The sequence below is a fragment of the Stylophora pistillata genome, chromosome 4 (genome assembly GCF_964205215.1).
Source record: "Stylophora pistillata chromosome 4, jaStyPist1.2, whole genome shotgun sequence".
Classification (NCBI taxonomy): domain Eukaryota; kingdom Metazoa; phylum Cnidaria; class Anthozoa; order Scleractinia; family Pocilloporidae; genus Stylophora; species Stylophora pistillata.
In genome coordinates this window covers 12,185,793-12,213,356 of record NC_142522.1, presented here as the reverse complement: position 1 = coordinate 12,213,356, position 27,564 = coordinate 12,185,793, and the positions used below count along the sequence as shown (strand labels likewise).

Here is a 27,564-nt window from a genome sequence, read left to right as displayed (position 1 = left end):
CGCGAAGGTGTTCTCGGAATCGGTCACCTAGTCGTCTTCCTGTTTCGCCTATGTATAGCTTTTTGCAATAATTGCAAGTTAGGCAATAGATGACGTTGGCTGAGGTGCACGCGAAGTGACCAGGGATCTTAATAGATCGTTTGGGTCCCGATATTTTTTCAGCGTTGTGATTGAAAGGACAAGTTGTGCATCGTGCGCGAGCGCGTTTAAAAGTGCCGGGTTGATCATTAGTTTGCAATGAACTTCTGACCAAAAAATTGCCTATGTTTTTGTCGCTTTTGAAGTGAAATGATAAAGCAAGTTTATTTCCTCTGAAGTGCCTCCAACTTTCTTTTATCAAAGCCAGCTATTGCCGGTAATTCAACAATAAGTGGCTGATGAAAAGTCATTACAATAGATAATTCATTCATCATCAATCTTTTTCATGCCTCGTGGCACATAGGGCCTTCACAGAGCTTTTCCACTCCTCTCGATTGGTTGCTGCTGTCCGCACCTCCTCCCACGACCTCCATAATTTATTAAAGCGCCCTTATTTACAGAGGATGCGCAGAACATGCCCAAAATAGGTCGGCATTATGCACATGTCTTGTAACTACATATAACGTTTTATCTAGTAGGTACTTACGATACATAGTGGCACATTTGCCGGACAGAGGGGAACTAATCTTCCTACAATACCAACAAACGAAGAAAGTGTTAACCTTTTATATGTTAGTTGTAAGTCACTGGTTCATGTCAGATACCTAAGAAGGTATAGAAATACGTTTAAAAGAACATCGGCATTTTAATGATCAGCGTATGGAAGCGGAATTTGTCCACAGCTACGCACAAATTCTCAGAGGCTTGATCATGTTAAAAGAAAAGCGATTGAACATTACGTCATGACTGAGAGCAAGCGAAAATAACGTTCACTCTTCGTCTGCTAATTGCAACACAAGTATACGCTGCTAGATCTCTAATATTGGCGTGACTGTTTGTGTCTTTGCCATATCTGAGTATTGCGAGTTTGTGCTTTCGATGATAATACTTTGTTGGCTACAAACAACGCGCCGTACATTTTTTTCACTCTGGCTGTGAACACAAACCCAAAGCAATAAAAACTCCTTGAAGTGAGTTAATATAACAAATGGATAATCAAAGTATTTAGGAACGAGAATCGATAGATATCCAAAAATCCACGTGAACCCCATCAAGACTGCCAGCTTTACAAATAACACAACGTGCCTTCGATTGTTTGCGGCGTCTCCAACCACCCATGTTTGCTTTTTTATTTTGTTAATGGTAATAACTGTCAACGAGAAAAGGAACGCATTTAGCAAAATGGAAAAAGCCACCGGGATGACAAAAACAAAAATGTTAGACTTGGTATTGTTGATCCAACAGTGATTCGCGCCACCGTATCCTATAGCAACCAAACCTGATTGGTCAAGAGAGTAAGAAATAGCAACAAACAAAAGGGCAGGAATCCAACCAATCGCAAGGAAGCAACGCTTCCGATTTGCTGTTCTTTAACAGGTGCGACAGGTTGTGGAAAAAGTGTAGTAGGTATCAAATGCGATGATTGAAATCCAAGTAAAATACACAAGGTAGAAATAGTGGGTTAGAACGGCAATTGATGAACAAATCTGGTGCCGTTGAGTCGCACCCGCCGTCATGAAAAGGGAATGCGCGAAAAGCAAAGAGATGGACAAATTCATTAAATTAACGCCCGGTAAGGTACGCAGTTCTTTAAAAATGGAGTAGGTGAGAAGGACAAGCGTAAGGCAGACAATGGAAAGACCGATTCCAATGTAGGTTCAAACCAGAATTGCCGTGTAAGTGTTGCTATTAGCAGACGAAGGGATGATGCAGATTGTAGCCATTCCGTCTGTCATCATGAAGTCATAAATGCCGTATAAGGCTTTTGAGTCATTCCTGTACAGGGATCCGTTTCCTAAAATGACGTATTCCTCTTCCTTGAGCTGAATTAAGACACCAGAACATGACAATCTGAGGCTTTTTCGACAGACGTGGACATCACCTATTGGAACAACTGATCCGTTTTTAGACTCAGTTTGGTTTGACCAGTAGTCTATCTTAGGAATTTGGTCTTTAGTACTGTTGATATAAATAGCGGAGTCCGCATCTGTGATAACCAAGTATTCATTTGGGTTGCAAATGTCACTTGTGACACACAACAAAGGTACCCACTCCTCCTTGACTACAGAGGAAGCCATGATATGCCCTATCGTTAAATTGCAAGTAAGTGAGCCATTTGTTTGGCTTAGGTAATGTCGCGGGAAGGCAACCACTGTATTTACAGAATAAGTCATTTTAGTGCTGTTCAGCACGTCCATGGAAAGTATTTCTGCAGGGAAATTTCTTAACGCCGACTCTAGAGCCTGTGTTAATTATTATTTTCCTTGATTGATCCCCATCTGTTTTACCAAACTGAGAGTCAATTGCAAATTTGATAGAAAATTCATATCTGTTAAAGAAAGGCAGAATTAGTTTCTTGTTGATGGCCCTTTTCATGCTGATGGTCCTTCGGCACTCCTTTGATCCAGGATCCAGTACATGTCCAATAGCACATGGATTTGTATTTTGGAGTGTCTGGGCTGAACAAGATGTTTAAAGGCACGTCATGCTGGTGAAGGAAAGGAGGCTGAGTCGGCTTTTGAGAACTCTCGAGTTTTATGGGTCCACACAGAATCTCGTCACGTGGAACTCCAGCGCATTGGGCCCAGTGTCTGTTAAAATACAGCTTATTTGTTTGCTTTTCTACGACAATTCCCGGTGATTTTGATGAGCAGTCACGTTGCACTTCTGGTGTTACGGAGGTATTCATGCACTGACTCGTCTCCGTTTAAGTTGAGGCAATAACGCCTGGGAAACCCTAAAGGTGGATTCCATCTTACAATGGAACATCTAAAGACCAAAGATATGAATTGAGCATGAAAAAACTAGGAAACAGAAACGGTATTCTGAATCTTTAGCTCAGAAATTAGAAATGTCTTTCACAGCTGTTGCCATTTCTAGATTTAACTGAATACATTTGTCGATTCACTTGCGGGATTGAGGATGACAGATCTATGAACCCCACCTTGTCAACACTACAAAAGGCTGATTGAGAGTCGCTTCAATTGTTCGGTCAACACCGCACTTTTTTCACGAACTCGCTTTGAATTGTCTCTGCGACGAAAACGGCCAGGACAGGCAGCGACGGGTAGGTGAAAGTGTAAAGAGACAAGGACCCCTTCCCCTCACTCAGCACTCTACTGCGGCACCCACGTCCTGAGATCGACTGATGAAGAGTCAGGTTTCAACTGTCAGTGAGTACGTTACTGAATAAACTCATTACTGACTATTTCCAACAGTCAAGCCTTTCATAAGATAAATTAAAATAAAAGAAAAAAAAAAAGGAAAAAGAAAAAGAAAGCACTTTTGGAGAGAACGGCTCTATTATTGCTGTATGTAGCATCGTTAAGGCTATTTCTATTCCGTCCTACTGATACTTTAAAGTTTGACTGTACTTAATATATCACTTAAATATAACAGCTGCGACGAAGACTCTCTCGAGGTAATGCCATGTGATTTTCCGAAAAAGGTATTATTTGAATATCAAATAAATCAATGACTGTTGTGCAAACACTGAAAAGTTTTTTCTCATGATTACCTATTTCTCCTGATTATTACCTCACAAGTTCCCAATGTTAAGAGCTTAATTCCCTCGAGTACAAAGGGACCAAATTAATTAAACGCATATCTCCTTAACTTGGAGTTCACAAGCACACCGAAACTTCAAGAGATCAATTATCTCTGCCACCCTCAGTGCTATGCTTTCCATTTCAACGGTTCATCTTCCTCACACAATTTATGCACTTTACAGAGGTCATTTTATAGTTCATGATTTGAATTTACTTTTAACCAATTCTTTCTCCATCTAATAAATGATTTACCAGTAAATAATCAGATTGCAATAATCGATTATTGGTGATTTAACTGAAGGAAGAGACCCCATTATTGGTCGTGCGGATCTTCGCGACCTCATTATCGCTCGTGTTAGCTTTGCTACTGCTATCACAAGCGTTACATTTTTCAACGGACTCACGCTACAGACAATTCGAATTTCATTCCCACAACACACTTGTCATATAAATACAGCACACATCCCAGGTGCTTTCCCTTTCTTTAAGAGAGCTGCGTTAGCGTTTTCATGACTACCATCTTCAGAGTAAATACAGGGGCAACTTAATGACATGTTTTATCTCGCGCTTTACTCCGGCCACGTGCGTTAACTCTGAGAGCGCATTGGCTCTTTTTGGTATTTTCAAATACCCTACTTTGGTGTGATCACTTTGTATTGTGGGTTAAAACGCGCTCGCACAGTAATATCAAGGTAGAGCATCACCCACCCTTCTGGTAATGGGTACGCTGCAGGATTTTGTGCGTACTGAAACGAAATAAAGAGAACATGAATAAATGACACATGAACAACCCATCCAATCTAAAAGGCCACGCTAATAAATTGAGGATTACGGTAGTTATGAACCCTTCCTACCTTTTCAGACAAGGGGCGTCGTCCAAAGATTTTCTTAGCGCATCGAACCTGGAAAAAATAAGTAAGGAAGCAATGAATACGGGTCCAGCAATAAACAAGGAGTAGTGAAACCACTACATCTCGTTAGAAAGTGACTATATACTTGAACTAATGTATTCTAGTGTATTGGGTGCTGGAAAATCTCAATTAAAGTCATCATACCCGATAATCAGCACAGAGGAAATCTCGCTGTTAACTCAAAGTTGAAAGAAGCAAACACCCGGATGCGCGGAAAAAAGGAGGGAACAAGAATTGCTTTGTCCAAGTTTCGCATCTGATTGGTCGAGAGGGTGATGCGAAAGTTCACGACCAATCAAAAAGCGTTGAAAGTTCAACCCAAAGCAAACCCGAATTATTTCCTACACTAGTTTCAAAATGAATTGCTCTTGATCAAACGTGGTCTTACATGATGATGAGCGCAGATCCAGCCGCGCGCGTTCAACCAATCCACGGTGTGTGAAATACGGAAACCTTTAGCGCCATCCTCACGATGCAACAGAATAAGCTCCTTTTGGGATCGTACACCAATATTCTCCAGCTGTTTTTCAAGCTAAAAAGGGAGGCAAATGTCACAGAATGATCAGGTCATACAGAAATAAGATAAACTCTGCCAAACAAACATTTTAAATACATCAGACCTTTATATCTAGTCTAAACATTAACATTGTACAGTTGAAATCATATATATTCATCTAAGTATATATTTCATAGAGTTGAAGAGTTTAATTCATTTAAACTGTTTCTTGCGCCACAATATGGGACACTTTTAGTGTTCCGAAACCAAAACTAAAGTAATCTAAACAGCCCGTCAAAACCAAAGACATTATCGTGACGAGCCAACAGGAATTCAAAACATTCACTCTCGACCGGATTGAAGCGTGGGGAAACGTAACTGATGGAGATGGAATGGCCTTAGGTTTAACGACACTGAAGGGAAGTACGCTCAAAACTGGTGTGGTATGTATGTTTTGTCAGGATATAAATTCTCCTAAGCGTGATTAAAGACCGAACTGTTCTTAACCACACCGCTTTAGAAGACTGCTTGGAGCGCGGGAAAACGGGACTGAATAAATCTTGACCGAGTATGGTTGAGGCAGGGGCCGCGGAGGGAGAGGGACTGGTAGGGCCGCGGCCCCACCAGTTTTTTGCACCCCCGCCCCCACTTTTTGCGCTAAGAAGAAAAACAATTACAATGATTTTATTCCTTTTTTCGATTTTCAATATGAAAAAATTATTTTCAATTGTCAGCCCTCCCACTTTACACTTTGCTCCGCGGTCCTTGTGAGGGCCGCAATTTTTTTTTTAAGTCCAAGTGAGAAAGCGTAGTAAAGAGAAAACGAAAAAGTCCTCAATTACTGACAAACTTGTTAAAAACATGAGTAGAGTTTCTGATAAAAACGAAATGAAAATACTTCAATTGATACCTGACCAACTGCTGGGCTTCCGTCTGCCACGCCAACAATAACAATGAAATCTGCCTGAAAAGGGAAACGATATAATGCGGTAAATTAATAAAGAATGAAATTAAAAAAGAAATAAAGAAAAAAACTCTCTATTAAATTATACAAACGAAAGGGTACAGAACGCTTCGCGTTCGATGTTTGTGATAGTACTCTTAGCTTATCACTGTGGCGGAATTTAGTACAAAAGAAGTGAAAGCACAGGTCAGTATGAGGACAACGACCTTCGATTTTCACCAGTGTAAGCTCTATCGGAGCGGTGGGGAGCCATGCTTTTTTTTCTCTTTCTCTCCCACCCCCTCCGGCAATAAAGGGTGATAGTTTCAAAAGAAACTGTTTGGGGCTGCGTCGGTAGGGGTAACGAAATAATTTGGATATATCAACAAAGTTGAAATGGTAAATTGGCCACCATAACGATTACAAAAGCTGACGTTTCGAGCGTTAGCCTTTCGTCGGAGCGAATAGAGGAATTGTGGGTTGTGTGTGCTTTTAAAGGCAGAAAATGGAGCTACGTTATTGGTGAAAATATGGCAACGAGAAAGACATGAATAAATTAAAAACAAGCGTTCGTGAAAAGCTTTTGGAATCCGGTGAAAAGCGTTCGTTGATCCCTGTGGGATTTAGACTGCCGGTTTGAAAGATGAGCTTTTGTTCAAGAGTTTTACGGCTTTCCGTGCTACCTAAGTGTAAGGAAAGATCGCAGATTGCCATATGTTGCTTAGAATGATTGGATAAATTAAAATGTCTAGCGTCTGGTTTCGATGTGTCCTTGTCATTCCTTTCCATGTCGCGAAGGTGTTTTCGGAATCGGTCACCTAGTCTTCTGCCTGTTTCGCCGATGTATATCTTTTTGCAATAAGTGCAAGTTATGCAACAGATTACATTGGCGGAGGTGCACGTGAAGCGATCGGTGATCTTAATGGATCGTTTGGTTCCAGATATTTTATCAGTGTTGTGAATGAAAGGACACGTTTAGCATCGTGCACGAGTGCATTTAAAAGTGCCTGGTTAGTCATTAGTCTGAAAAGAACTTCTGAACAAAAAATTGCCTATGTTTTTGTCGCGTTTGAATGAAACGAGCGGAGGCTGCGAAAAGATAGTGCCTGTCTCTGGATCGTTTTGAAGTAATTCAAAGTTTTTAAGAATGATGGATTTAACTGAGTGGTTGTGAGGGTGAAACGTGAGAGTGAATGGAGTGCGGTCGGAACTCCTTTTGTGACGTTTGTAGTGCTAAATGTCGATCAATAAGTTGGGCGCGGTGGTAACCTTCCGGCAATAGTTTGTTCAATCGTTAGAAAAGTCTGATCACCAGTAAAGGGGGGTCAATCTATTGACGATAATGGTGTTCTTGCAGCATAACGCGATTAAGGGTACCTCTCCCGAAGGGTTGCTACTCAGTAATTAATATTTCGTTGCGTTGAAAGGTTTTCTCAAAAGTTCGCAGGAGCCATGATAACTTCTCTGGCTATCTATGTTCAGTATATGACCCTTGAACCACGAAATACTCGCGCAATTATAAAGGTATCATGAGTAATTTTTTGCATAGCGAGCGACACAAGTTCTATCTGTTTAATCAAACCTTGAGAAAGTTATTGGAAGAACCTAAGAAATGCCTTGAATGTAGAAAATGTTTATCAAGCAAAGGGTAGTCCTAAAATAGCTGATGTGAAATAATTAATTCTGCCATCCTTTTCTAGTTTTGGCTTTAATCATTGACGAGTCCAAATACCAACGAAGGCAATGGAACTAAACATATGGAAAGTGAGCTTCTGTTGGTAAATGTTAAGTATGACTCCTCTGCTACGTGAGCAGCAACAATAAACATTCTGAAAGTTAACGTGTCCTGACGAGATCCGAAAACAGACAACTCTTGCACGGTTGACTTCTTCATTTCCTAACGCCCCCATGTACGAAAAACCAGGAGGATGTCACGAAAGACGTAGGAACATCGACCGACACAATGAACTTGTTTAAATCACTCGACAAACGATGGAAAACGAAGCGTTTTTCAACTTAAGTTACCCCCACCGACGCAGCTCCTAACAGTTTCTTTAGAAACTGTCAGCCTTTAGTGATCACAGACCGAATGTCTGGATACAGACAAACATTCCGTGATTACGCTTTCACGACCTTTCATTTCATTAAAAACCCAAACAAATATTAGCTACAGCAAAATCAGGAAGCGTGGCTAATGATCATGCTTCAACCGTCACCAATCAGATGTCGACTTTCCCTGTGAATTCGTTTGCTATTGTTTCCCATCGGCCAATGAGGGAAACCGATGGTCTCCTCTCATGCAGATTTAAAGATTTGGCCTCTCGCAAAGACAAAGTGGACTTCGACGAGAACTGAGTTGCGATAAACTTTGACGAAGCTTTGACGTGAAGAAAAGAGAGGAAAGTAAGGTTTATTTACAAGCGTAATTTAGGAGAAAGCCTTACTTCTCTTGGGCATCCTTAAACTCTTAAATCTTTATCGCGTTTCTTTAACTTACGAGTGCTTTGAATAACACTGTTTGCCAGCGAGTTCTCTGTCGCTCAGTTAGTTAAGTATCAGACCGCAAATCCGTGAAGGTCGAAGTTTAGAATCCTCACTTAACGCTGAAAATCTTTCTTTAAACGTTCTGTAAAATTTCATGAAGGCCTGAAGTGTTGGTCATACCTCTGCTGAATGACTGAATACTTAATATACAGGAGAACTGGATAAACAAAGAGCACATTAACTCTTGACGTTCCTTATGACACAGTCTTGGGTCTTGCGCGGCTGGATGTAGCCCGCCGGCGCTAATTCTCTTGGCGTGTTCAAGCGACTCGGCGAGATGTAAGCCTGTCACAGAAAATACATATTTGTATTTGTATTTGTACCAGGTCGCACTACATTTGAAAGAAATGAAGTTCCATTTGCTGATTTCGTCCCTCTTTGTTCTCACCGTAATTCCAAGGATGGATTCTAAGGCTGCGAAGTTGGTACCATTCAACGAAGAGGTAAAATTCTAACTACCGTAGATTGTTCTAGAATTTATTTGTAAGCCCGTTGTTTGGATTTGTTTCTTCAGATAGATGTTAATTTTTTTTGCCAATTAAATTTTAGGGAAGTGACAACTTCAACAGTGTCTTGGCACAGGATGAGTTTAGGCCTCATCCTCCTCCATCAGGCAAACGCAGTGCCGACATCAACTTCAACACCGACGACTACTACGATAGGATTCCTCCCCCAGGGAAACGCAGTGCCGGTATCAACTTCAACACCGGCGACGACTACGATAGGGTTCATTCACCCCTAGGGAAACGCAGTGCCGGTATCAACTTTAAAACTGTGGAAGACTAAGATTAGTTTTGGTCTCTTGTGCAGCTGGCGAGCGAAAGTAGGACGATTTTACTAAAGATTTGAACGATTACCACACCATCTCAAAGCGGGAGGATTGTATACTACTATAGGGCAAAGTCAAGTTTTTATAGGATAGTTTTTACGTTTCTGGTGACCGCCGAAAGAAACACAAAAATTTGCATATCTGCTTAGTTAAACCATGCATACCCCGAAGACGATGGATTCCTTAACTTTTTTTTTCTTACATACATTTATCCAAAGGACTGTTATACCAAAAAAAAAAAAATAAATAAATCGACTGTTCGAGAATGTCCATTGACTCTAAATATTCTAAGAAATGCGCACTTGAGACATTTGTCAAGTTTTAGTGACTTCTTTATATAACAGTTCCATGTGTCTATGAATTTTAAATTTCTTCAAGTTTTCAAGATGTTGGTCGAACATCCCCTAAGAGTTTTGGTAATTTTTTCAGTTTTTATCAAAACTACCAATTTCTATGAAGATTTGAAGTTACCTGTTGAACGTTGGTAAAGATTCTCGGTGAAGTGTTCAGAATTGCTTTAAACTAATTCATGTAAAGGTATTTTTACAAAAAAATTTACTTACTAGAGCCGTCAGACACGGTCCACCTAGTACCTCTTGTTTGGCGTGCGTTCAAGTTTTCCCATTCATCTGGCCTCAGCAGCTTCTATTGTTTTGATAAAGTGTTCATTTTGCTTAATGCTAATTTTTATTAAAAAACGCCACGCTGAATCGATGTGCTTTGCGCGTCGTTATTAATATTATCCGGAAACTGTTCATCAAAACCCACGGAACGGTAATGGCCGTGGCTTTTGCCAATATTTTCATGGCAAAAATAGAAAAGAGATACTATCGAGCACATCACAACTAAACCCCTAGTTTGGAAGATGATATTGACGACGTTTTCTGTCTGTTGGGCACAACCAAAGAAATCATAGTAGAATTTGCAAGACGGGTAAACAGCGACCACGATACAATTCGATTCACGGCTGAAATATCAGACTCTGAAATTATATTCTTGGACACAAAAGCGTACAAAAGCGAGATTTTCCAAGGAATCGACTCTTGGCATGCAAAAGCATTATTTTGCAAAGAGACAGAGTCTTGCTATGTACTTGAATTCTAATTCGTTTTGACAATCAGTCGTAAAGAAAGCACTCGTAAATGGACAAGCGCTACGTATCCTGGGAACAAATTTTTCAACCTCCACGTTTTGATAGAAACGTACAGAGTTTCATAATACGCTAAAAGAATGTGGAGGATGCCACGATTAAATGTGTGGGAAATATATCTTTGAAATTAATTTCACCGGGAAACAGAGGCCACACGAAAACTTACATAGGGTTAAGCTTACGATCGATCGTAAACGCTTCCTTATGCTAAAAAACCACGAACACGTGAAGAGGAACATAGGAACACAGGAACACAAGAACACCGGAATATGCTGGAATATGCTAGAACATGCCAGAACACCAGAACATGCCGGACTACCGCAAGTTGTCAAAAAAATTTAATAAATAAAACGAAAACGTCAACCTACCATTCTCCATGTTGGAAGTTGAATACTCCGACAGCAAGGTTACTGGTAAATCAAGATGGCGGACTTGACGCCCGAAGAACGCAAGCTACACACAAATTTAGTTTTATTCCTTTTATTATAATTTTAAACTTTTTTAAATCAAATTGTATGTTTATTTTTATTTTTTGAAATTCCGCGATGTTCTGGCACGTTTTGATATGTTCCGGGATGCTTCAGAGTTCCGGCAAGTTCCAGCGTTTCAAATTTTAGCACAAGCCCGTTCTATTGTAAAGCTGACGTTTCGAGCGTTAGCCTTTCGTCGGAGCGAATAGAGGAATTGTGGGTTGTGTGTGCTTTTAAAGGCAGAAAATGGAGCTACGTTATTGGTGAAAATATGGCAACGAGAAAGACATGAATAAATTAAAAACAAGCGTTCGTGAAAAGCTTTTGGAATCCGGTGAAAAGCGTTCGTTGATCCCTGTGGGATTTAGACTGCCGGTTTGAAAGATGAGCTTTTGTTCAAGAGTTTTACGGCTTTCCGTGCTACCTAAGTGTAAGGAAAGATCGCAGATTGCCATATGTTGCTTAGAATGATTGGATAAATTAAAATGTCTAGCGTCTGGTTTCGATGTGTCCTTGTCATTCCTTTCCATGTCGCGAAGGTGTTTTCGGAATCGGTCACCTAGTCTTCTGCCTGTTTCGCCGATGTATATCTTTTTGCAATAAGTGCAAGTTATGCAACAGATTACATTGGCGGAGGTGCACGTGAAGCGATCGGTGATCTTAATGGATCGTTTGGTTCCAGATATTTTATCAGTGTTGTGAATGAAAGGACACGTTTAGCATCGTGCACGAGTGCATTTAAAAGTGCCTGGTTAGTCATTAGTCTGAAAAGAACTTCTGAACAAAAAATTGCCTATGTTTTTGTCGCGTTTGAATGAAACGAGCGGAGGCTGCGAAAAGATAGTGCCTGTCTCTGGATCGTTTTGAAGTAATTTAAAGTTTTTAAGAATGATGGATTTAACTGAGTGGTTGTGAGGGTGAAACGTGAGAGTGAATGGAGTGCGGTCGGAACTCCTTTTGTGACGTTTGTAGTGCTAAATGTCGATCAATAAGTTGGGCGCGGTGGTAACCTTCCGGCAATAGTTTGTTCAATCGTTAGAAAAGTCTGATCACCAGTAAAGGGGGGTCAATCTATTGACGATAATGGTGTTCTTGCAGCATAACGCGATTAAGGGTACCTCTCCCGAAGGGTTGCTACTCAGTAATTAATATTTCGTTGCGTTGAAAGGTTTTCTCAAAAGTTCGCAGGAGCCATGATAACTTCTCTGGCTATCTATGTTCAGTATATGACCCTTGAACCACGAAATACTCGCGCAATTATAAAGGTATCATGAGTAATTTTTTGCATAGCGAGCGACACAAGTTCTATCTGTTTAATCAAACCTTGAGAAAGTTATTGGAAGAACCTAAGAAATGCCTTGAATGTAGAAAATGTTTATCAAGCAAAGGGTAGTCCTAAAATAGCTGATGTGAAATAATTAATTCTGCCATCCTTTTCTAGTTTTGGCTTTAATCATTGACGAGTCCAAATACCAACGAAGGCAATGGAACTAAACATATGGAAAGTGAGCTTCTGTTGGTAAATGTTAAGTATGACTCCTCTGCTACGTGAGCAGCAACAATAAACATTCTGAAAGTTAACGTGTCCTGACGAGATCCGAAAACAGACAACTCTTGCACGGTTGACTTCTTCATTTCCTAACGCCCCCATGTACGAAAAACCAGGAGGATGTCACGAAAGACGTAGGAACATCGACCGACACAATGAACTTGTTTAAATCACTCGACAAACGATGGAAAACGAAGCGTTTTTCAACTTAAGTTACCCCCACCGACGCAGCTCCTAACAGTTTCTTTAGAAACTGTCAGCCTTTAGTGATCACAGACCGAATGTCTGGATACAGACAAACATTCCGTGATTACGCTTTCACGACCTTTCATTTCATTAAAAACCCAAACAAATATTAGCTACAGCAAAATCAGGAAGCGTGGCTAATGATCATGCTTCAACCGTCACCAATCAGATGTCGACTTTCCCTGTGAATTCGTTTGCTATTGTTTCCCATCGGCCAATGAGGGAAACCGATGGTCTCCTCTCATGCAGATTTAAAGATTTGGCCTCTCGCAAAGACAAAGTGGACTTCGACGAGAACTGAGTTGCGATAAACTTTGACGAAGCTTTGACGTGAAGAAAAGAGAGGAAAGTAAGGTTTATTTACAAGCGTAATTTAGGAGAAAGCCTTACTTCTCTTGGGCATCCTTAAACTCTTAAATCTTTATCGCGTTTCTTTAACTTACGAGTGCTTTGAATAACACTGTTTGCCAGCGAGTTCTCTGTCGCTCAGTTAGTTAAGTATCAGACCGCAAATCCGTGAAGGTCGAAGTTTAGAATCCTCACTTAACGCTGAAAATCTTTCTTTAAACGTTCTGTAAAATTTCATGAAGGCCTGAAGTGTTGGTCATACCTCTGCTGAATGACTGAATACTTAATATACAGGAGAACTGGATAAACAAAGAGCACATTAACTCTTGACGTTCCTTATGACACAGTCTTGGGTCTTGCGCGGCTGGATGTAGCCCGCCGGCGCTAATTCTCTTGGCGTGTTCAAGCGACTCGGCGAGATGTAAGCCTGTCACAGAAAATACATATTTGTATTTGTATTTGTACCAGGTCGCACTACATTTGAAAGAAATGAAGTTCCATTTGCTGATTTCGTCCCTCTTTGTTCTCACCGTAATTCCAAGGATGGATTCTAAGGCTGCGAAGTTGGTACCATTCAACGAAGAGGTAAAATTCTAACTACCGTAGATTGTTCTAGAATTTATTTGTAAGCCCGTTGTTTGGATTTGTTTCTTCAGATAGATGTTAATTTTTTTTGCCAATTAAATTTTAGGGAAGTGACAACTTCAACAGTGTCTTGGCACAGGATGAGTTTAGGCCTCATCCTCCTCCATCAGGCAAACGCAGTGCCGACATCAACTTCAACACCGACGACTACTACGATAGGATTCCTCCCCCAGGGAAACGCAGTGCCGGTATCAACTTCAACACCGGCGACGACTACGATAGGGTTCATTCACCCCTAGGGAAACGCAGTGCCGGTATCAACTTTAAAACTGTGGAAGACTAAGATTAGTTTTGGTCTCTTGTGCAGCTGGCGAGCGAAAGTAGGACGATTTTACTAAAGATTTGAACGATTACCACACCATCTCAAAGCGGGAGGATTGTATACTACTATAGGGCAAAGTCAAGTTTTTATAGGATAGTTTTTACGTTTCTGGTGACCGCCGAAAGAAACACAAAAATTTGCATATCTGCTTAGTTAAACCATGCATACCCCGAAGACGATGGATTCCTTAACTTTTTTTTTCTTACATACATTTATCCAAAGGACTGTTATACCAAAAAAAAAAAAATAAATAAATCGACTGTTCGAGAATGTCCATTGACTCTAAATATTCTAAGAAATGCGCACTTGAGACATTTGTCAAGTTTTAGTGACTTCTTTATATAACAGTTCCATGTGTCTATGAATTTTAAATTTCTTCAAGTTTTCAAGATGTTGGTCGAACATCCCCTAAGAGTTTTGGTAATTTTTTCAGTTTTTATCAAAACTACCAATTTCTATGAAGATTTGAAGTTACCTGTTGAACGTTGGTAAAGATTCTCGGTGAAGTGTTCAGAATTGCTTTAAACTAATTCATGTAAAGGTATTTTTACAAAAAAATTTACTTACTAGAGCCGTCAGACACGGTCCACCTAGTACCTCTTGTTTGGCGTGCGTTCAAGTTTTCCCATTCATCTGGCCTCAGCAGCTTCTATTGTTTTGATAAAGTGTTCATTTTGCTTAATGCTAATTTTTATTAAAAAACGCCACGCTGAATCGATGTGCTTTGCGCGTCGTTATTAATATTATCCGGAAACTGTTCATCAAAACCCACGGAACGGTAATGGCCGTGGCTTTTGCCAATATTTTCATGGCAAAAATAGAAAAGAGATACTATCGAGCACATCACAACTAAACCCCTAGTTTGGAAGATGATATTGACGACGTTTTCTGTCTGTTGGGCACAACCAAAGAAATCATAGTAGAATTTGCAAGACGGGTAAACAGCGACCACGATACAATTCGATTCACGGCTGAAATATCAGACTCTGAAATTATATTCTTGGACACAAAAGCGTACAAAAGCGAGATTTTCCAAGGAATCGACTCTTGGCATGCAAAAGCATTATTTTGCAAAGAGACAGAGTCTTGCTATGTACTTGAATTCTAATTCGTTTTGACAATCAGTCGTAAAGAAAGCACTCGTAAATGGACAAGCGCTACGTATCCTGGGAACAAATTTTTCAACCTCCACGTTTTGATAGAAACGTACAGAGTTTCATAATACGCTAAAAGAATGTGGAGGATGCCACGATTAAATGTGTGGGAAATATATCTTTGAAATTAATTTCACCGGGAAACAGAGGCCACACGAAAACTTACATAGGGTTAAGCTTACGATCGATCGTAAACGCTTCCTTATGCTAAAAAACCACGAACACGTGAAGAGGAACATAGGAACACAGGAACACAAGAACACCGGAATATGCTGGAATATGCTAGAACATGCCAGAACACCAGAACATGCCGGACTACCGCAAGTTGTCAAAAAAATTTAATAAATAAAACGAAAACGTCAACCTACCATTCTCCATGTTGGAAGTTGAATACTCCGACAGCAAGGTTACTGGTAAATCAAGATGGCGGACTTGACGCCCGAAGAACGCAAGCTACACACAAATTTAGTTTTATTCCTTTTATTATAATTTTAAACTTTTTTAAATCAAATTGTATGTTTATTTTTATTTTTTGAAATTCCGCGATGTTCTGGCACGTTTTGATATGTTCCGGGATGCTTCAGAGTTCCGGCAAGTTCCAGCGTTTCAAATTTTAGCACAAGCCCGTTCTATTGTAAAGCTGACGTTTCGAGCGTTAGCCTTTCGTCGGAGCGAATAGAGGAATTGTGGGTTGTGTGTGCTTTTAAAGGCAGAAAATGGAGCTACGTTATTGGTGAAAATATGGCAACGAGAAAGACATGAATAAATTAAAAACAAGCGTTCGTGAAAAGCTTTTGGAATCCGGTGAAAAGCGTTCGTTGATCCCTGTGGGATTTAGACTGCCGGTTTGAAAGATGAGCTTTTGTTCAAGAGTTTTACGGCTTTCCGTGCTACCTAAGTGTAAGGAAAGATCGCAGATTGCCATATGTTGCTTAGAATGATTGGATAAATTAAAATGTCTAGCGTCTGGTTTCGATGTGTCCTTGTCATTCCTTTCCATGTCGCGAAGGTGTTTTCGGAATCGGTCACCTAGTCTTCTGCCTGTTTCGCCGATGTATATCTTTTTGCAATAAGTGCAAGTTATGCAACAGATTACATTGGCGGAGGTGCACGTGAAGCGATCGGTGATCTTAATGGATCGTTTGGTTCCAGATATTTTATCAGTGTTGTGAATGAAAGGACACGTTTAGCATCGTGCACGAGTGCATTTAAAAGTGCCTGGTTAGTCATTAGTCTGAAAAGAACTTCTGAACAAAAAATTGCCTATGTTTTTGTCGCGTTTGAATGAAACGAGCGGAGGCTGCGAAAAGATAGTGCCTGTCTCTGGATCGTTTTGAAGTAATTTAAAGTTTTTAAGAATGATGGATTTAACTGAGTGGTTGTGAGGGTGAAACGTGAGAGTGAATGGAGTGCGGTCGGAACTCCTTTTGTGACGTTTGTAGTGCTAAATGTCGATCAATAAGTTGGGCGCGGTGGTAACCTTCCGGCAATAGTTTGTTCAATCGTTAGAAAAGTCTGATCACCAGTAAAGGGGGGTCAATCTATTGACGATAATGGTGTTCTTGCAGCATAACGCGATTAAGGGTACCTCTCCCGAAGGGTTGCTACTCAGTAATTAATATTTCGTTGCGTTGAAAGGTTTTCTCAAAAGTTCGCAGGAGCCATGATAACTTCTCTGGCTATCTATGTTCAGTATATGACCCTTGAACCACGAAATACTCGCGCAATTATAAAGGTATCATGAGTAATTTTTTGCATAGCGAGCGACACAAGTTCTATCTGTTTAATCAAACCTTGAGAAAGTTATTGGAAGAACCTAAGAAATGCCTTGAATGTAGAAAATGTTTATCAAGCAAAGGGTAGTCCTAAAATAGCTGATGTGAAATAATTAATTCTGCCATCCTTTTCTAGTTTTGGCTTTAATCATTGACGAGTCCAAATACCAACGAAGGCAATGGAACTAAACATATGGAAAGTGAGCTTCTGTTGGTAAATGTTAAGTATGACTCCTCTGCTACGTGAGCAGCAACAATAAACATTCTGAAAGTTAACGTGTCCTGACGAGATCCGAAAACAGACAACTCTTGCACGGTTGACTTCTTCATTTCCTAACGCCCCCATGTACGAAAAACCAGGAGGATGTCACGAAAGACGTAGGAACATCGACCGACACAATGAACTTGTTTAAATCACTCGACAAACGATGGAAAACGAAGCGTTTTTCAACTTAAGTTACCCCCACCGACGCAGCTCCTAACAGTTTCTTTAGAAACTGTCAGCCTTTAGTGATCACAGACCGAATGTCTGGATACAGACAAACATTCCGTGATTACGCTTTCACGACCTTTCATTTCATTAAAAACCCAAACAAATATTAGCTACAGCAAAATCAGGAAGCGTGGCTAATGATCATGCTTCAACCGTCACCAATCAGATGTCGACTTTCCCTGTGAATTCGTTTGCTATTGTTTCCCATCGGCCAATGAGGGAAACCGATGGTCTCCTCTCATGCAGATTTAAAGATTTGGCCTCTCGCAAAGACAAAGTGGACTTCGACGAGAACTGAGTTGCGATAAACTTTGACGAAGCTTTGACGTGAAGAAAAGAGAGGAAAGTAAGGTTTATTTACAAGCGTAATTTAGGAGAAAGCCTTACTTCTCTTGGGCATCCTTAAACTCTTAAATCTTTATCGCGTTTCTTTAACTTACGAGTGCTTTGAATAACACTGTTTGCCAGCGAGTTCTCTGTCGCTCAGTTAGTTAAGTATCAGACCGCAAATCCGTGAAGGTCGAAGTTTAGAATCCTCACTTAACGCTGAAAATCTTTCTTTAAACGTTCTGTAAAATTTCATGAAGGCCTGAAGTGTTGGTCATACCTCTGCTGAATGACTGAATACTTAATATACAGGAGAACTGGATAAACAAAGAGCACATTAACTCTTGACGTTCCTTATGACACAGTCTTGGGTCTTGCGCGGCTGGATGTAGCCCGCCGGCGCTAATTCTCTTGGCGTGTTCAAGCGACTCGGCGAGATGTAAGCCTGTCACAGAAAATACATATTTGTATTTGTATTTGTACCAGGTCGCACTACATTTGAAAGAAATGAAGTTCCATTTGCTGATTTCGTCCCTCTTTGTTCTCACCGTAATTCCAAGGATGGATTCTAAGGCTGCGAAGTTGGTACCATTCAACGAAGAGGTAAAATTCTAACTACCGTAGATTGTTCTAGAATTTATTTGTAAGCCCGTTGTTTGGATTTGTTTCTTCAGATAGATGTTAATTTTTTTTGCCAATTAAATTTTAGGGAAGTGACAACTTCAACAGTGTCTTGGCACAGGATGAGTTTAGGCCTCATCCTCCTCCATCAGGCAAACGCAGTGCCGACATCAACTTCAACACCGACGACTACTACGATAGGATTCCTCCCCCAGGGAAACGCAGTGCCGGTATCAACTTCAACACCGGCGACGACTACGATAGGGTTCATTCACCCCTAGGGAAACGCAGTGCCGGTATCAACTTTAAAACTGTGGAAGACTAAGATTAGTTTTGGTCTCTTGTGCAGCTGGCGAGCGAAAGTAGGACGATTTTACTAAAGATTTGAACGATTACCACACCATCTCAAAGCGGGAGGATTGTATACTACTATAGGGCAAAGTCAAGTTTTTATAGGATAGTTTTTACGTTTCTGGTGACCGCCGAAAGAAACACAAAAATTTGCATATCTGCTTAGTTAAACCATGCATACCCCGAAGACGATGGATTCCTTAACTTTTTTTTTCTTACATACATTTATCCAAAGGACTGTTATACCAAAAAAAAAAAAATAAATAAATCGACTGTTCGAGAATGTCCATTGACTCTAAATATTCTAAGAAATGCGCACTTGAGACATTTGTCAAGTTTTAGTGACTTCTTTATATAACAGTTCCATGTGTCTATGAATTTTAAATTTCTTCAAGTTTTCAAGATGTTGGTCGAACATCCCCTAAGAGTTTTGGTAATTTTTTCAGTTTTTATCAAAACTACCAATTTCTATGAAGATTTGAAGTTACCTGTTGAACGTTGGTAAAGATTCTCGGTGAAGTGTTCAGAATTGCTTTAAACTAATTCATGTAAAGGTATTTTTACAAAAAAATTTACTTACTAGAGCCGTCAGACACGGTCCACCTAGTACCTCTTGTTTGGCGTGCGTTCAAGTTTTCCCATTCATCTGGCCTCAGCAGCTTCTATTGTTTTGATAAAGTGTTCATTTTGCTTAATGCTAATTTTTATTAAAAAACGCCACGCTGAATCGATGTGCTTTGCGCGTCGTTATTAATATTATCCGGAAACTGTTCATCAAAACCCACGGAACGGTAATGGCCGTGGCTTTTGCCAATATTTTCATGGCAAAAATAGAAAAGAGATACTATCGAGCACATCACAACTAAACCCCTAGTTTGGAAGATGATATTGACGACGTTTTCTGTCTGTTGGGCACAACCAAAGAAATCATAGTAGAATTTGCAAGACGGGTAAACAGCGACCACGATACAATTCGATTCACGGCTGAAATATCAGACTCTGAAATTATATTCTTGGACACAAAAGCGTACAAAAGCGAGATTTTCCAAGGAATCGACTCTTGGCATGCAAAAGCATTATTTTGCAAAGAGACAGAGTCTTGCTATGTACTTGAATTCTAATTCGTTTTGACAATCAGTCGTAAAGAAAGCACTCGTAAATGGACAAGCGCTACGTATCCTGGGAACAAATTTTTCAACCTCCACGTTTTGATAGAAACGTACAGAGTTTCATAATACGCTAAAAGAATGTGGAGGATGCCACGATTAAATGTGTGGGAAATATATCTTTGAAATTAATTTCACCGGGAAACAGAGGCCACACGAAAACTTACATAGGGTTAAGCTTACGATCGATCGTAAACGCTTCCTTATGCTAAAAAACCACGAACACGTGAAGAGGAACATAGGAACACAGGAACACAAGAACACCGGAATATGCTGGAATATGCTAGAACATGCCAGAACACCAGAACATGCCGGACTACCGCAAGTTGTCAAAAAAATTTAATAAATAAAACGAAAACGTCAACCTACCATTCTCCATGTTGGAAGTTGAATACTCCGACAGCAAGGTTACTGGTAAATCAAGATGGCGGACTTGACGCCCGAAGAACGCAAGCTACACACAAATTTAGTTTTATTCCTTTTATTATAATTTTAAACTTTTTTAAATCAAATTGTATGTTTATTTTTATTTTTTGAAATTCCGCGATGTTCTGGCACGTTTTGATATGTTCCGGGATGCTTCAGAGTTCCGGCAAGTTCCAGCGTTTCAAATTTTAGCACAAGCCCGTTCTATTGTATTGTATTGTACTTCAAATTTAAGCATATGCCCGTTCTGATTGTATTTCCTCCGAAATACTGTATAGCAGGGCCTCTGGAAACACGCTGCTCGTTTTCTTGCCAAATCTTAATTAAAGAGCCTTTCCGTTTATTTCATGTTTGTAAAGTCATGTAATATGCCAGCTTTCCTTTTCTGTAATATAGAAAATGCTGAAAACGACCACTCCGCCAGCAATGCACTCCGCAATACACCTCCTTCGAACTTAAGTGTCTATTTTAAAAGAATACTCCTTTCAACGTCAATCTTTAAACTACAACCGCTCGAACTTCAAACTGAAAACTCCTGTCTTAGTGCGAGAGTTAAATAAAATCAACAAAACTGATTCATTAAAGTAAAGGGGGTAAGTCTCCAAAGAAACTGTGGTGCTGCGGCGGTGAGGGGTATAACATAATAATCTGGTTTTATCAACTGAGTTGACAATGTTAATTGACTATCGTAAAGAGTTCTTAAAGCTAAAGTTTCGGGCGTTGGCCTTCTTTCGCCACTCGCTCATTAAGAGCAAGTTTCTCACAGTTTGGTTTGGTAAATAGTTCCTTAAGGTAAAGGAGCGATTGGACAATGATTTCGGATCATCCTTCAAAATTGAGTTTTCTCTAAACAACACCATTTTCTCAGTTAAGACAAACCTTCGTTCCGGATACAGATACTTTCTGTTTCTTTGATGTCCATAAGATTAGATTAGCGTTTTAAATCGTAATAAATAAATTCAATAAAAAATACTTCCAATACCCTACCTGTCTTATACAGCGTTTGGTCCAGGCAGACATTAACGTGTCAGCTTGATACAACACGATACGATGAAGATCCTCCTGTTGTCCAAGCCAGCTGGACAAACGGTATTCATTCATGCTAGGAACACAAAACAGAAGAGGGTCAGTTCAGAAGAAAGGAAATTCTATTCTTAACAATTTTACTGTATCCCAAATTCTACAGACTCCAAATAATATTAATTAGGCCAATTTCCACTAGCTAGATTACTTTCTTTTGTAACACACACTGAAAAAAATTCCTCTGGGAAAATTACCGTTTCTGTAAACGATAGCATGAAAATTTTTGATCAAGAATACTTGTGCAGGCAAAATTTGGTTCCTCAATTGAAGCCGACCCCATTCCCCCCTACTTTAGGAATTAATTTCCACCAAGATATTGTAAATTCTACAAGGCCCGCTGGTGCCGTCGATAAGCTTTTATTTCCGAATGAAATAGAAAACGTTTCTTCCTTGAAGAAAACACTCGCCAAGGAAAAGGTGCCAAGTAGTTGAATATATATCCATGGCTGAGCTGCCAAGCCTGCTTCAGACCAACGAACTGGTCAGCAATAGGGTGGGACCTGACAGCAAACAAACAAAATATTCAATCGGTAAATCCGCATGCAGGTAAATAACAAATCAACACTTAATAAACATTTTGTGATGATTTTACGCTTTAGGGAAAGAGTCCAACCGACGTTGAACCCGAACATCTTGACAAGTTTTCGCGATGTTTAACATAATTTAAGGGTAGCTGCCTTTGGAATATGACCTATGTATACTGAACGTCGGTTTCTTAGCTTACTACGTCCTTAGATCTCACTTCGATGCAGTATCGTAAACCCAAAACCAAAGTAACTACGCCAGCCAATCAGCAGAAAGAAATATATGGTAAGTAGCCAATGAGAACTCGAAGTAGCAACGAGCAAACTCGTCCTGAAGCGCGGGAAAAACGCAAGTGACCAAGTTTTAGTTTTGGCGCGAAATTTATAGTCCAATCAAAGAGGGTAGTGGAGTAAAACTAATTTCTTCTTGTTTACTATGTACTTACCGATAGCATGAAGAGCTAAGCTGAGTTCAAATGAGAAGTTTGAGACTGGGACATCCTCTGACGCAGGGATGATGGCTACTGTGCCGAGATTTGATTCTCCGAATATCTAATTATCAACCGGGAGATGATTGTCTGCGTATCACAAAGTGTTTACATAATGAGTTGGGTAGAGTCTTCAAACGCATCTTACAAGCAAAGATCTAAAAACGTTCCCTATGCGTTTAACACACCCCACAACAGGAAACAAAATCGCCAAAACTGAGCCGTCACCTGCCGCAAGTACGGCAACGAACTCGATACGAACGTGCTAGGGTGATTAGAAAATTAATTTAGTACCGCCATAGGCAAATTTTTGTCAAAGCGCACATGGAGTCACAATGATTATTAAAAAATCGATAAATAGCATTCAAGAGTTGACCAAACTGTCCAATCTGCTGAATTGATTAGAATTTGCGTTGCTCAGTAATTTTGGCGCTATAAACACTACTTTTCCTTTTCGTTATCTTCGTTCTCACACGAACACTTCACAACACAGTAAAGAAGTCTTTTCATACCTAGCAATGTTTCACTTCTCGCGTAACTTCGCCTGTACTATACTATTCGAACCGTGTCAATCAACGAAAACCAAAAGCGTCGAAGGGAAAAAGGGTGTCAAGTTCAGGTGGTCAGTTCCTTGACTTAGCAGGTGGTCTCGCGTCAATTGAAACATTGACCAGTCTAAAGATGGCGAATCCATGTTTTGGAACAGAGTTAAAGCTTTCTATATCGATTACTCTGGCTCCATTATACGGCGTGGCACCGCTACCCACCATCCTTGAAAACGTAGTGTTTCTGTTGCTCATCTACAAAGCTCGCACCGTCAGAACTTTTTCTAACCTTCCATTGAGCTCGTTAGCAATGGCGGATCTTTTAGTGGGGTTAATCATGGATCCGTTGTGGATTGCAAGGTGCGTATTACCACGGCGTCCGTATCATAATCCGTTTAAAATCGGCATCGACTTGCTATGGATTCAAACGAGTGCAACAACCACGTTTAGCTTGTGCATTGTGAGCTTGGACAGATACATTGCAGTACAGTAGGCCCTTCTGTACAATCAGATCGTCACAACAAGATGTTGCATGGCGGTAGCATTAGTATGGCTCGCATCTCTAGCGTTTGAACTCTCATGGTTCTTTGTTACAGACCCTGAAAATTTACTGGCACAATGAATGTGTGTGACGGTAGTGGCTATTCTGATCCCGATGGTTTTGATGATTTTTTGCTACTACCGGATTTTGGTGGTTGCCAAAGAACATATTGTAATAATTGAAAATCACAATGCCCAACGTCAGAGGCGTAGAGCTCGTCATCGAGGGAGTTCGAAACCGAAAAACAACCAAGACGGTAAGCTTTGTGGTGGCGTTGTTCATCATTTCGTGGTTACCAAGTCGGGTCACCTCTTTTATCCATTTAAAAACGAGTGATCATTGCTTGAAGCGAAAACTGCGTTCTGTTTGGATCTGGGCTGAGTTAATAGCGTTTTTCTTGATACGGAATAAATCCATGGTTATATTCACTACGAAACGATAAATTCAGGAAGGCGATTAAACAGTGTAGGTATCATTAATGCTTATTTTTCATGTAAATGTTATCTGGCTTACAAGAAAATACATTTATTTAAAAGTGCCGGGTTGGTTATTAGTTTGTAATGAACTTCTGACCAAAAAATTGTCTGTATTTTTTGTCGCGTTTGAAGTGAAATGACAAAGCAAGTTTATTTCCTCTAAAGTGCCTCCAACTTTCTTTGATCAAAGCCAGCTATTGTAACTCAACAATCAGTGGCTGATGAAAAGTCATTACAATAGATAATTCATTAAAGCTCCCTTATTTCCAGAGGACACGTGGACCATGCCCAAAATAGGTCGGCATTATGTACATGTCTTGTAGCTACATAAAACGTTTTATCTAGTTGGTACTTACGATACATAGTGGCACATTTGCCCGACAGAAGGGAACTAATGTTCTTACAATACCAACGAGCGAAGAAAGTGTTAACCTTTTATATGTGAATTGTAAGTCACTGGTTCATGTCAGATACCTAAGCGGAAGGTATAAAAATACGTTTAAAAGAACATCGGCATTTTAATGATCAGCGTATGGAAGCGGAATTTATTGACAGTTACGCACAAATTCTCAAATAGAGACTTAATCATGTCTGAGAGCAAGTGAAAATAACGTTCACTCTTCGCCTGCTAATTGCAACACAAGTGTACGCTGCTAGATTTCTGATATTGACGTGCCTTTTTGTGTCTTTGCTATATCTGAGTATCGCGAGTTTGTGCTGTTGAAGATAATACTTTGTTGGCTACAAACAACGCGCCGTACATTTTCTTCACTCTGGCTGTGAACACAAACCTAAAAGCAATAAAAACTCCTTGAAGTAAATTGAATATAACAAATGGATAATCAAACTATTTAGAAACGAGAATCGGTAGATATTCAGAAGTCCACGTGAATCCCATCAAGACTGCCACCTTTACAAATAACACAACTTCTCTTCGATTGTTTGCGGCGTCTCCAATCACCCGTGTTTGCTTTTTTATTTTGTAAATGGAAATAACTGTCGACGAGAAAAGGATCACGTTTAGAAAAATGGAAAAAGCCACTAGGATAACAAAAACAACAATGTTAGACTTGGTATTGTTGATCCAACAGTGATTCGCGCCACCGTATCCTATAGCAACCAAACCTGATTGGTCAAGAGAGTAAAAAATAGCAACCAACAAAAGGGCAGGAATCTAACCAATCGCAAGGAAGCAACGCTTCCGATTTGCTGTTCTTTGACGGGTGCGACAAGTTGTGGAAAAAGTGTAGTAGGTATCAAATGCGATGATTGATATCCAAGTAAAATACACAAGGTAGAAATAGTGGGTTAGAACGGCAATTGATGAACAAATCTGGTGCAGTTGAGTCGCACCCGCCGTCATGAAAAGGGAATGGGCGAAAAGCAAAGAGATGGACAAATTCATTAAATTAACGCCCGGTAAGGTACGCAGTTCTTTAAAAATGGAGTAGGTGAGAAGAACAAGCGTAAGGCAGACAATGGAAAGACCGATTCCAATGTAGGTTAAAACCAGAATTGCCGTGTAAGTGTTGCTATTAGCAGACGAAGGGATGATGCAGATTGTAGCCATTCCGTCTGTCATCATGAAATCATAAATGCCGTATAACGCTTTTGAGTCATTCCTGTACAGGGATCCGTTTCCTAAAATGACGTATTCCTCTTCCTTGAGCTGAATTAAGACACCAGAACATGACAATCTGAGGCTTTTTCGACAGACGTGGACATCACCTATTGGAACAACTGATCCGTTTTTAGACTCAGTTTGGTTTGAGCAGTAGTCTATCTTAGGAATTTGGTCTTTAGTACTGTTGATATAAATAGCGGAGTCCGCATCTGTGATAACCAAGTATTCATTTGGGTTGCAAATGTCACTTGTGACACACAACAAAGGTACCCACTCCTCCTTGACTACAGAGGAAGCCGTGATATGCCCTATCGTTAAATTGCAAGTAAGTGAGCCATTTGTTTGACTTAGGTAATGTCGCGGGAAGGCAACCACTGTATTTACGGAATAAGTCATTTTAGTGCTGTTCAGCACGTCCATGGAAAGTATTTCTGCAGGGAAATTTCTTAACGCCGACTCTAGAGCCTGTGTTAATTATTATTTTCCTTGATTGATCCCCATCTGTTTTTCCAAACTGAGAGTCAATTGCAAATTTGATAGAAAATTCATATCTGTTAAAGAAAGGCAGAATTAGTTTCTTGTTGATGGCCCTTTTCATGCTGATGGTCCTTCGGCACTCCTTTGATCCAGGATCCAGTACATGTCCAATAGCACATGGATTTGTATTTTGGAGTGTCTGGGCTGAACAAGATGTTCAAAGGCACGTCATGCTGGTGAAGGAAAGGAGGCTGGGTCGGCTTTTGAGAACTCTCGAGTTTTATGGGTCCACACAGAATCTCGTCACGTGGAACTCCAGCGCATTGGGCCCAGTATCTGTTAAAATACAGCTTATTTGTTTGCTTTTCCACGACAATTCCCGGTGATTTTGATGAGCAGTCACGTTGCACTTCTGGTGTTACGGAGGTATTCATGCACTGACTCGTCTCCGTTTAAGTTGAGGCAATAACGCCTGGGAAACCCTAAAGGTGGATTCCATCTTACAATGGAACATCTAAAGACCAAAGATGTCGAATTACTAATGTTCTTCAGTTTGGTAGCGCTAACAAGTTGAACTGACTTTGTTTCATACTGAATCGGCTTGTGCTGACTTCAACGCCGTGGCAAGTTGCACAAAAGCGATTCTTGTAAGTGTTATTTTTCGCGTCGATCAAAGGCGCAGAGTAAGTTTGACATTCTTCGGACTTTTCTGGTAAATTTCTCGTACACTTTCTAGCGATTTCGTCATGGGTCCAATTTGCAGGACATGCTGAGATCATCCACACACTTTTTGTAAAAGGTACCAGAAACCCAACTACATCATGACACTTCCAGAGGTCATGGTTTAGAGATCTTAATGAGCTGGAATGCACGCCTTGAATGCAATACTGCTCGTAATCGGCGCAACAATCCCGAAACACTGTACAGTACTCATCACAGAAGCAGAGAAAAATATAGAGAAAAAATTGAGTGACTGCGAGCAGTTCGCGTTGAAAATATGGTGGCATCTACTACATTTCCTGTGTTATTTTGTCTTCCCTTGGAAGTGGGGAGAAGTAATCTGCACACCAGAGGAAGAGCTGGAGATTGGCTGTCAGTACAAAAATGATACTAAGAAGAGCAAGAGTCTAGCAACATCTTACAAATATTTTACTTCATGGTGAAAACCTTTAAGAAACTGACGTAAACCCACCGCTAAGAATTTGGCCTATAGAGTGGCCACATGTTACCTCATTGTACCTATTACAACCTTTTCTTAGAGAATACTTACGAATGGAACATCAGTTTTACATAATGTACAACAAAACTGATACATATGGAAACAAATGGAAATAACTGCATTCATACCGTTATT

At 40.2% G+C, this 27,564-nt stretch overlaps 2 protein-coding genes and 1 pseudogene across 3 annotated transcripts; 2 read left to right on the top strand and 1 right to left on the bottom strand.

Annotated features, from left to right (window-relative positions):
• Nucleotides 1–645: 645 nt before the first annotated feature.
• On the bottom strand, nucleotides 646–23,153 carry LOC148732504 (patatin-like phospholipase domain-containing protein 7). Its single transcript, XM_088757232.1, has 7 exons — nucleotides 23,060–23,153; nucleotides 22,506–22,637; nucleotides 21,440–22,035; nucleotides 6,004–6,057; nucleotides 4,986–5,129; nucleotides 4,541–4,588; nucleotides 646–669 (listed from the first exon to the last, which is right to left on the bottom strand). The coding sequence occupies exons 3-7, from the start codon at nucleotides 21,551–21,553 to the stop codon at nucleotides 661–663; spliced, it is 369 nt and encodes a 122-aa protein (XP_088613358.1). The 5' UTR covers nucleotides 21,554–22,035; nucleotides 22,506–22,637; nucleotides 23,060–23,153; the 3' UTR covers nucleotides 646–660.
• LOC111334065 (uncharacterized) lies at nucleotides 8,283–19,147 on the top strand. 2 transcript variants are annotated; one of them, XR_016000083.1, is made up of 9 exons: nucleotides 8,283–8,439; nucleotides 8,907–9,023; nucleotides 9,130–12,294; nucleotides 12,471–13,173; nucleotides 13,641–13,757; nucleotides 13,864–17,028; nucleotides 17,205–17,907; nucleotides 18,375–18,491; nucleotides 18,598–19,147. XR_016000083.1 is itself a non-coding variant. In XM_088757233.1 (3 exons), exons 2-3 carry the CDS (start codon nucleotides 18,396–18,398, stop codon nucleotides 18,832–18,834), a joined length of 333 nt encoding a protein of 110 aa, XP_088613359.1. In that variant the 5' UTR covers nucleotides 17,751–17,907; nucleotides 18,375–18,395; the 3' UTR covers nucleotides 18,835–19,147. The 2 variants fall into 2 exon arrangements, 1 of the variants encoding a protein (XP_088613359.1); XM_088757233.1 differs by lacking the exons at nucleotides 8,283–8,439; nucleotides 8,907–9,023; nucleotides 9,130–12,294; ... (1 more) ...; nucleotides 13,641–13,757; nucleotides 13,864–17,028 and having other exon boundaries at nucleotides 17,751–17,907.
• A 75-nt stretch (nucleotides 23,154–23,228) lies between the features above and the next one.
• LOC148732503 (5-hydroxytryptamine receptor 1D-like) lies at nucleotides 23,229–24,273 on the top strand (annotated as a pseudogene).
• Nucleotides 24,274–27,564: the final 3,291 nt, after the last annotated feature.